The sequence below is a fragment of the Taeniopygia guttata genome, chromosome 2 (genome assembly GCF_048771995.1).
Source record: "Taeniopygia guttata chromosome 2, bTaeGut7.mat, whole genome shotgun sequence".
Lineage (NCBI taxonomy): Eukaryota > Metazoa > Chordata > Aves > Passeriformes > Estrildidae > Taeniopygia > Taeniopygia guttata.
Genome location: NC_133026.1, coordinates 140,792,597 through 140,803,627, shown reverse-complemented (window position 1 = coordinate 140,803,627; position 11,031 = coordinate 140,792,597). Strand labels below are relative to the sequence as shown.

General features: G+C 39.4%; 1 protein-coding gene across 1 annotated transcript in view; it reads right to left on the bottom strand.

The window, feature by feature from the left end:
- Nucleotides 1–310: 310 nt before the first annotated feature.
- Nucleotides 311–11,031, bottom strand: part of NSMCE2 (NSE2 (MMS21) homolog, SMC5-SMC6 complex SUMO ligase) — a 126,147-nt gene continuing 115,426 nt past the window's right edge. Inside the window, 3 exon segments of the mRNA XM_012572116.5 lie at nucleotides 311–729; nucleotides 3,874–3,980; nucleotides 4,316–4,401. Of these exon segments, the coding sequence (XP_012427570.5) occupies nucleotides 609–729; nucleotides 3,874–3,980; nucleotides 4,316–4,401 (314 nt within the window). The 3' untranslated portion in view covers nucleotides 311–608.

Sequence of the window (11,031 nt, the reverse complement as noted above, 5' to 3'; positions counted from 1 at the left end):
AGAAAAGCCTAAGTCAGGGCAGAGAGTTCAAAATTATAGAAAACAAGGACAAATCCTCCAAGTTGAGTGGTTGTTCTCTGTGGCCACAAAATAGGTGTAAGTGTGCAACACTTTCTGGAAATTCATCTCCAAGGTTTTTGTTAAAACATGGGCATGGTCCCAAGCCCTGAAAATCGTGCTCCAACCATTCCCAGTAGTTACAGAGACAGTAACAGAACTATCTGCAATCCAGGGCAAAGCACTCATTATTACATGCTGGCAGGATCTGCATCTCTAATACACTGAAGAAATTAGCACGTTGAAAAGGAAGTTTAAACGCTGCAAAACATGCTTTATTTACCAAATGCAAGCTTTTAGAAATTCAGGAAGGTAGAAAAAAACCAAACAAGTTTAACTGGAATTCCTTATATTCTTGAGTTAAAAAAATGCTTTCAGTTACAGTGGAGACTTTCAACTTTGGCTATAAATGAAACATTTAACAATGATTTACCTATAAATGAAACATTTAACAAATAACAATCAATTATACAATCTATTTAAAATCAGCAACTTAAAATATTACAAGACCTCTAATAACAAATTTTCTTTGTGGCAGTAGCATATCCAGCTCACGTGTCCAGTGTTGACCAGCTTTGTTTTTTCTGACTGTCAATCAGTCTTTTAAATATTTCATCTCGTACAAGATCTGATCCTTTTACATCAACATGGCTACAGCCCATTTTAGGGCATCTGTTAAAAAGAAAAGAGAGACTCCATTAAATTGGAAGAATTGCATTTGTCAGATATAGGCTTTTGCATAACATCTGCTAGCTTTTTTTTTTTTTTTTAATCTGGGGGAGTCACTCTTTTTCTCAGTTCCTTGTTACCTTTTGTCGTCTTCACCAGCTCTATGTGCAAAAAAATAAATCTATATCAGCTGGTGAGAACCATCATCTGAAGGAGGGAAAGAAGGTGCACAGTGAGAGATGAAACCTTCCACCTGTAGATCACTCTCTTGCTTCAAGCACACAAGCTGCCTTCATCAGCAATGATATCAGCACTGCATGGACACCTTTCTGTGTTGCTTTCTCTCTCTGCAGCCCTCCAAAAACTGCAGGTAGATACTGCTTACCTCACTAAACTGCAGTGGAGAAGCATAATCTTCACTGGCAGATAAGCAGGGAAATTATTTTTCTAGGGAAACAAAAGGGAGTGAATCTTGCCACAACTGACTGGTGAATCAGTGGACTATCTAGTTGGTGTAAAAATCAACCTGACTTTTTATGAGCTGTGAAAGCTCAGAAGGGAGAAATGGGGCCAAATTAACAGCCTCTAGATGATAATCAAGTACAAAATGTCTTACAACTACTTGAAACAGCCAGATAAAGACAGCAGGGTAAAAGATATTCAGGGACCAAAGGTCATTTTCCTTTGGTGGGAGCCCAAACATACACAGATGGTATCTATAGCAAGAAGTAGCACTTTTCCTGAATCCTCTCTTAGAGTAACTTTTGTCTGAGGTGCTGAACTTATTTATACTCAGTACTCATAACTTTTACTCCAGATTCATCCACAGGTTACTGTGTTTGTCACTGATCAGTCATTTAATTGCCCTGTGCCTCAGTTTTCCCATTTATCACCTTAATACAGCAGTAGCTTGCCAGATTAATGAATAACAAGTGCTCTGAAAGCTTCCCACATTTCCTGTAAGCATGAAGTATTAGTATGTCCTTCCAGGCAGTGGAAAATAGTGAGCAAACCAGGAGACGTAAGAGTTGCCTCAAGGAGTGTGTGACAAGTCTGTCAGCACGGGGCTGTGTGTACGTCAGCTGAGGGCTGGCAGGCAGGCACTGCACTGCCAAGGGCACTGAAGGCATCCTGTGGATTCACACTGGGAAGTACTTGTGAGGAAAGAGCCACTCTGTGTCTGCAGGGTGAGCAACAGCTCTGATTCCAGAGTCAGGGTAGCGAGGATCCTGCCCTGCTCTGCCAGGGCACCTGCTCCCGCTGGAGTATCCCTGGCAGCAGCATGACCCAGCAGCCACGCCAGGAGACTGGGATACTGAAACAGGGCACTTGTTGCAACAGCTGGCCTGTCTTCCCACCACAGCAGTTTTCAAAGTAACTGCATTTTCATGAAAAAAGTTTAAAATCACAGTAGGTTGGTCAGACTGGGCAGAGAAAACCAAGGAGTTCTTCTTAATTTAGTTACAGTGAAGCTGTGGCATTGCTCTGTCTGTACTTTTCTAGCACTGGAATAACTGCTGTAAAAATGGTAAGGCTGCCAGCTAAAAGCTCAATATTAAGAACTGCAGGTTTCAGACTGCACAAATAATTTTGGTTTGGGAATATGGTAGCTGTTAAAGCTGGGTGTTGCACAGCTGATATGATTTTTTTAACTCCAGAGTTTCTCTAGTCTTCCATTTCTTAAAAGGTAAAATAAAATTCAGTCCTGTGACCCTATGTGTTTTCAGCAGAGCTGAAACTTTTGATCCACTACAACAATTTCTCCTAAATTGACATTGTTCTGATAGATTTAACAACACAAGAGAAATATTTAGCTACAAATATCCTAAATTCAGTATAAGAAAACGTATTCTTGTCATTGGGCTGTTGAGCACATGGTTTTTAGCCTCTCCCTATCCTCCAGAACATTCACTTTACTCCAACTTGAGAGCTATTACTCAATTCCTGATCATTTTTCCAGCCAAGTTGCTGTCCAACCATGTTGCTAGTTTTGTTGTTATTCCCAGTATATTGCACCCATTCCAGATTTTTCCCTAGATTTTGTAACACAAGAAAGGTACTTCCATCTAGTTCTTCAAGCTGTCGTGACACTGAGATAGTGGCTGGGTATCCCAGCTTGGTTGGATGCTTGGTTTTATAGCAGTGCTTTCCTGTAGCAGGGAAGAAACATGGAATAAAAGCTCCAGCTCCACCTTTGTAACCCTCATGGATGACTGTGTACATCCTAACAGAAATGCCAGAGCAATAGATGGAGGAAATAAGCTGCCTGTGGCATTATCTTCAGGGAAATCAGATTGCTGGTCCCTGACAGACTTTCCTAAGCAAACTGCACTTTGATTAAGAAGTCTACAACTGGTACATGTCCATGAAATCATCAGCCCCAGAGCAGGAGGGTCTAGCATAAATGGTGTAAAAACAAAGGTGAAATCAGTGATGAGATGATATATCCTCTCAACTTCTTCCAAAAAGCATTAGTGTTTTTTTTCTTAAAATCATTATCGTTTTCAAATTTATTGTGGAGAATTTGAGGTTTAAAAATTCATCTGCTACATCTTGTCATTCAAAAAATATTTCCCATGTGGAAAAGTGACACACTATTTTGGGGATATAAGGAAAGAATTATTTAACTGCATCATGGTAGGAACTGCACTGCACTATCTGATCTCATTCTTAAATTCTGTTCTACCTAAAATGTTGTGGTTTAGTATTTCTCACTTTAACACTCAGTTATTTTAATATTTCTGAATATAACTGCAAAAGAAGGTGCACGGAGAAAATTTTTTTTCATTTACTTCAAGGCTTGCTACATAAGCAGTGGGAACAAATCAGCAACTAAATTTTAGGAAACTGAGGTCTCTCAGTTGGTCATGGCTATAGAAATCTCTTTACTCCTGTTGTGCAGCTACAAGTAGCTGTAACTTGCAGCTGTAGCTGTAGTTCCTGAATATTTCCTTACATATTGTTTTCATTAAAAAGAAAAGCACCTTCACATGTCTAGTGCTAATGAGGAGGCTGTGACTTGGGCAGGTGCTGAAGCTTTACTTCCTGCAGCCTTTCCAATCCAAATACATTTCCTAGAGCAAGTGGAGTAGAATTCCACTTACACAGCAAAGCAAATAGCTTTTCCACACATTCTTTTTAGCTTACCGGACTTTCTTCTTTTTCTGCTTTTGAGTCTGGATCATTTCTAGGATGGCATCTTCTTCATAAATATGTCCACAGACTTTGTTCCGCACTGGCCTCTTCATTGTCACCTGTAATCAGTAAGGATTGATTTAAAGGAACTGATAATGCCCATGAAAATGCTTCTTCTGAGATTTTAAGTGAAACAGCAGGAAGTGTGTTTGCCACTCATACATGGCATTCCAGTCAAATTATGGGATGAGATCCTGCTTGGTAAACTACATTCCTACTTACATGGGTTTTCTTCCCAAGCAGTATTGCTCTTTTCTGAAAATGCTTAAAATTTATACTATTTTGTTGTTAAATATAATGTTGTTTAACAGGTACTGCAGATTTGTAATAAACAAACCAGTGAAGAATATGAAATAACTATTTCCCTGTCAATTACTGTAGCAGTGATACATACCTGTGTAATGGGACAAATAAAGTTCATCTGACTTCGAGTCACGGCTATATCTTCATCAATTTGTTCAATGGTGTCAGTACCATGATCTGATTTATGAGAAAGTAGAATGGGAAAAAGAGAAAAAAATTGTTCCTTATTTAATGTAGACTGTCAATACTTAAAATAAGCTAATAAAAACCAACATTTGCCAAGCACTATCTCACAGTGATTTCTAAAATGCCACAGTATGTTTCTGCACCACTCCATGAACAAGACACTGCAAAAAATACTGTACAAGAATGTCTTTTAGAAAATGTGGATTTTTATATTATAACCACTTTGTGTGTGTGTGTGTGTGTGTGCGTGTGTGTGTGCGTGTGTGCGTGTGTGTGTGTGTGCGTGTGTGTGTGTGTGCGTGTGTGTGTGTGCGCGTGTGTGTGTGTGTGCGTGTGTGTGTGTGGCTATTTACAGGCAATGCCAGAAAGAAAGGTTGGGAAGGAGAGCAGGCTGGCCTGAAGATATGCAAAACCTTTGGTATTCACTATTCAAGTTCACCAAAACCCAGTTACACACAGATGAGTGCCCAGAAACGAACAAAAGATGAGGTGGAACGGATCTGGCAGTCCTACCCTCAATATCAGTTTGTGTTTGAGTGTCATAAATGGGCTTGCTGTATAGCCTGTACATACTGTACACACTTTAAAAGGAATTTGTACTGTTTATCATAATGCATAATTTATAAAGTGATCCTGTTGTATTTTGATAAGGCTATAATTAGTGAAAAATAAAAGCCAGAAAGTGTCACGGACAACAGAAATGTTACGGAAGTAATTTTAAAGAGGAGGGGCAGAACGAAATTTCTGACAATTCCCAGAAAACACCCAGTGGCCCAATGCCAGGGAATGAAGGGCAGACAAATGAGAATAAATCCATCTAGAGCTGGAGGAGCTGCAGGTCCCCACCTTTACCAGAAGAAGAAAGTACGGTATAAGCATCTCTGTGCACTCAGGGGCATACGAACTAATGTTCCATGCAGAAGTTAGTTAGCCAAAGTCAAAAGCTGAGACACGGGAGCAGTTAAAGAAGAGACAAATATGTGTATATTTATATATATTTAGGGAGAGAGAGAGAGCTAAGTATAGACTTCATGAATTGCATATATGTTGTTTTATCTTCTAGCTCTCGTCTGTTATTGCAAATCTAGGCTTTTAGTTGAATGCATTTGTTTATCTTTGAATCTTATCTGGTAATAACAGCAAACTTAACACCTGCCATAGCTTTCCATTCCTTTGGGGTACTTCTGCAATGCCTTTGCAGAGGCAGAGAAGGGCCTTAGGGTACAGTCCTCAAGGTGTCCCAAGCAAAGAGAACATTTTTCTTTCTAGCTGCACGAGCTGCACTCCAAGGGAGGAGTGAGAAGCACAAGAGAGTTTAGAATTACTTCATGATTTCCCTTCTACAGTGTCTCAGCTGGAGTTCCCTGTGCTGCTGTTGCACACTATCAGCCAATCTTTGCCTCCCTGGTATTCACTCTTCCACATCCATTAAGGACCAGTGTTTCCTAACTTCTGGTCAGTCCTGCGTGCCTGTGTGATACCATCACCTTCCGGATGATACCAGCAGACATCACCATGGAGCAACCAAAACCTCTCACACCCAGCCTAGGCTGAGCTCGCTGCCCTGTGAGCCAGCACAGCTCTGGCTGGGGGATTCTTGGCATTGATGTTGCAGCCATTGCTCCACCACAGCACCTTTTGGTATGCCAGGCCTATTTCCAGACCTATTTCTCCCTAACAGAGCTTGCCTTCCTTTCCATTTCAATATTCCAAGCATTTAGGAATGTTTCTGACCCAGGTGCTCCAACCCCAGGTACTGGGGTTGGAACTAGATGACCTTTCAGGTCCATTCCAACCCAAACTATCTTATGATTCTACTCCTGTGAATACCATGGGAATACTCAGGGATTCATCAAGGATATTTCTGTGTCCGCTACTAAGGTCTCATGCAATAAACAGGGTGTGGATTCTGGGGGAAAAGGAGCCCAAATGTCCAATGTCAATCATAATTTCAAGGCTTTAATCTCCAAGAATATTAAAATACCTTCATCAGATACTGACCACCTAACAAAGGCAAACACTTGCAAATCAGAAGGAAAAACAGGCACAATTTAACTATAAATACTAAAACTGCTATGGTATGGACACCAGAAATGCACTTGTGTTAGTCACCAATTTTCAGAAAAAAACTCTGTGACATATTTATTATTCTTAAATTGCTCATATATATGGTTTATTCTACCATAAGTACATAGTATTTGAAAAAAGTACAACTTTTGCAGGGAAAAAGGGGGTTTTATAAATGAACCTTTTGAAATACCAAGCTATGGGTGAAATCCCACTAAAACAGCAAGGATAAGCAATATTGGAGTTATTGGCAGGTGGCAGCTTTGGCATGGACTGTTTTACTTCAATATCATAATGATTTTTTTTTTCTACAAGGAATGCCAACAAAGAACAAGAGATTCAGACTGTCCTTAAATTCATGTATCTGCAAATTTTGACATACTGCAGCTCTAATCTTTCCTGTGGAAAGTATCACATTTTTCTATGTTGTACTTTGTTTCAACCCATGAATTTGTCAATTCCAATGTACCAGGGCATCACATCAGTCAGTGGCATTACAAAGCATCAGTAATAGCAAGATGTAGGACAGGGAATTGTTTACAAAACATGATTTAAAAAAAAAAATCAATAAGTAGGTACCAAGGAAGGTGGGTGAATTTTTAAAATATGGGACTTGTGCCTGTGACTTTACTTCTAAAACCCCACACTATAAGATAGGCATGCAAGTGGCTTTTTCTGGAAGAGCATTCACCTGCGGAGCACCTCCTGACTTTGCTGAAGAGTCACCACTTCCCTCATCACTTCTGTGTATGCTCACTTAGGTACACACACAAGAATTTAGGAGACTATAGTGAAGCATCCAAGTTCAAAGATAAGAGCTCAAGTTGGGGTACTGGTGCTTGAGCCTCCCCTGAAGGCCTCAGGTCTCTAAATTATGTGAGCTAAATCCCAGGCTAGGGTAACTTCTTCCCATACTGGTTTCAGAGGTGATTCAGATGCCCTTTGTTTAATGGTTGAAATTTCACTACAACCTAATCCTTGTAGGTATGGTATATTAATCTTGGATTCAAACTGTCCTCTTGCTGCAATCTTATCTTAAACACTTCAGGTTGCACTTCATTTGCAAAGATTTTGTATACAGCCTATCAGAGTGGGGCCCTGGCTTCAAGAGGTGATCACAGTCCAAATGAATCATTATTTATAGTATTTCCTTTTCATAAGCAGCTAATATTTTTAAAAACAAATATGCAAGACTGGGATGATGCAAGTAATACCTCAAGCATGTCAATAGCAAATTATCATAAATCAGATAAACCACCCACAGATTTTTTGTTATTGCTTGATGTTCTACATTACAGGAGAAGAAAGGAAAATCACTTTTTTCTGTGACAGTAAATTTTGCAGACATTACACAAGACACACACACATCCTAAGCTGGTGAGAAAGATGCTCTAAACTGTAGATCTATATCTGTAGCCTCATATTGGAAGATGTTTTCATTAAGGTCAAAGGGATTTTTTTTTTTTACCAAATGAAATGTATGAAAATTTCAAGGATCTAACTTGCAAGTCTGACTATTCTACAGAAAGAAATAAAAATACTGGATCATACATATTTCAGCTAAGTCAGGTTATATTTTTATAAAATCAAGTTTTCCTTGCAAATTAAAGCCAGACGCAGAAAACACTAAGTTATTGTTCCCAAAATTCACATGTTGCCTTAAGTAACAGAAGTGCATACATCTATTTTGGTAGTCTGAAAGATCACATATTAAGTGCCTTAACAGTTTCTAGTTTTCCATTCCAGCCAACTGAAACATGTTATAAGTATTAGTAACACATTTTCTATCTCACTATCTCAGCAATGATGTTTACAGCTGTTGTAATAAAACTGCATTCTTATGAAGGTATATATTTTTGGTAACATATCATAATGAATTTTGCAACTGCCAACTTTTTTCTACTTATTCAATTTTAATTAAAAGCTGGTATTAATTTATATCTCTATCACTTTCATCTCTTGATAATATTGTGACTAACATGCCTTTGCTCTTTTTACTTACTCTGCTGAGAGATACTCAGAACTTTTAAGCCAACTTTTAAAAATAGGAAAACCATAGTGCAGAGACATTAACTGCTGGATTGTGAATTATACTAAGCATAGATAATATACATGTTAAAAAAACAGGAGAGGAAAAATCCTCTCCACTGTCATTGTTATTTCTACGACCAAGAGACTGCTGTCTGCTCACTGCTCCCAGTGTCAGCAATGCCCTCTCCCCAATTTCTGTTTCTCTAACCTGGTTCTCAGTGAGTACATGCTGCAATGTAAACTCAATTGATTTCTTTCCTTTTGTGCTGGGCTGTTCTGCCTTCTCACCTGCCACAGTCAGACACTAATCCTGAGAATCAAAGGGTAACGTTAAGCGTGTGGGATTGAGTCTTTGTAAGCTTGAGCCACCAGACAGACAAGGTCTTGGCTCCCAAGAGGGTCTGTCTATTGTACTGCTGACTCCATAGAAATAACAGCGACTCATCCAGGCTGGGAAAAATCCTATCTCTGAGAGCTCCAAGAAAAACACGAATGTTATGAGGACAAGTCAGATGCCAAGTGTTCCTGCCAGCAGGGCACAGAAAATAATGAAAGGTGGGGGAGGTGAAGGACTTTGCCACATCCAAGAGTTTTGCTCTAGGAGTCAGAAGGCATCTGGGGTGAGGAAAGGCCAGGGCCAAGTCTAAAGGAAGGACCTGACAGTGCTGAGAACACCAGGTAATGCTTGGAAGTGGGTCAGCATGCCCATCACTGCTCTGAATTTGAGTTAGCCTTCAGCCCAGAGAAGTCCAAAATAACTGTCCGTGTCCTTCCCTAGGGATGGATCTGCAGTAAATGCTGTAGGAGTGAAAGAAGAGGGGAAGCAGAGAGTAATACCTTCCTGGCAAATTCTCTCAGTCTCTAGCAATTTGTGGCCAAGGACTTCCTGAGTCAGAGGTAGTATCTTCATCCTTAATAAGCCTGGGAGTTTTCCTTCAATGAATTTGTCTAAACTTGGAGAGGGGAATTTTGTCCTGGACCTTTCAGCTTGATTAGAGACAGTTATCTTTGCTAGAAAGGTTAGCAACAGTTTAATTTTCCTTGAAAATTACTGCAGAGGCTGCAGGTTACAGTTTAATTTGATTTTTAAGAGGGAAAATAAGGTGTGCAAGCTACAGCTGCAGTCAAACAGTTCAAAGGCTTTGTGCTTTTTGCCAGAGGCATGCGATAGTTTAATTTGCCAACTGAGCCAAACTAGGCTTTGCATTAAAGTACATTACAATTTGATTACTTGCTGGTGTTGCAATACAAAGTTGATCTAAGGAAGGTGGCCTCTAACATGTTGCTCTAGATTGCAATTGCAAATTTACTTGCTCCTGCCCAGGCCAAGCAACTTGCTAGTAATTTACTGCCAAGTGCTTTGTATGTGCCCTGTTTGCCAGATACTTGTGTAGAAAGCACATAGAGGGGCATTTGGTCAATCCAAAATAAAATTACAATCCTGTAAATATAAGCCTTCTTATTTTCCTGGAGTGTGAAATACAAATTAGATAAATGTATTAGCAAACTTTTAGTTCCTTTATATAATAGTGAGGAAGGAAAGGGTCATGTCTTGCACTTAACATCAATCCTCTAAAAATTCCTTTAATGCCATCAAATTCACAGCACTTGTATATTTTACAGTATTTTGTCCCACTAAGCTACAGGGACTAAATACACTATTCTAAATGGAAATACTGTTCCCATTTTACCCATTCAATACTGAGTAAAGCTGCTTGATGCCAGTTTTCCAGAATGGCCTTTAAATGAAGAGAAACTGTGATGTGATGGAAATGTTACTGGACAACTCTTACAGAAATAATGTAAGTGAAGGAGATTGAAAGACACTTGCAGCTAGATAGAATTTGCTGTCTAATATATTAATAATAAAAAGTGACTACAAATCCTAGGGAAAGAAAAAGCAGCAAGAACTCCAGAAAACCCTGTGAAACCTCCAGCTCACACACTAATCAAAGTGAGAAGAGACAAACTTTGCCTTTAGATTTTGGGAAATTCAGACTGTTCCCACTGAATTTCAGTGGGAACTGTGTCTGTAGAACAGAAAGGATATCTTTGATTATAAACCACACAACTCAAACAATTTGGTAAGCAAACAGAGAAAAAGCTTTCTTGCTCTTTCTGTATTTACAAAAAATCATGAGAAATCCACACTTCGGATTCCTCAGATGACATTTTAAACTGCAGTTTCCTCATTGCTGCTGCTTGGACTCGATCTGAAGCAGCTTCTGGGGGAGATGAAGATTACCTAAAAAGATGTCATGAAGGCTCATCAGTAAGCTCGGAGGAGCTACTGTTTCCAGAAAACCTAAGGTGGTCATATTTTTTCCATCTCAACTACCATCACCCACGATGACATGTAAACTTAAGAAGCAGGTTAAGTACCACAGACTTGCTGAAAATAAACCAAACTGATAAACAGACTGCTTAAATGACCAGGAAACTCTAGGTCTACATGAATGCATGTCAGACATGTGACAATGGAACACAAGTATTAAGGATGCCACAGTATGAGCAAAACATGAA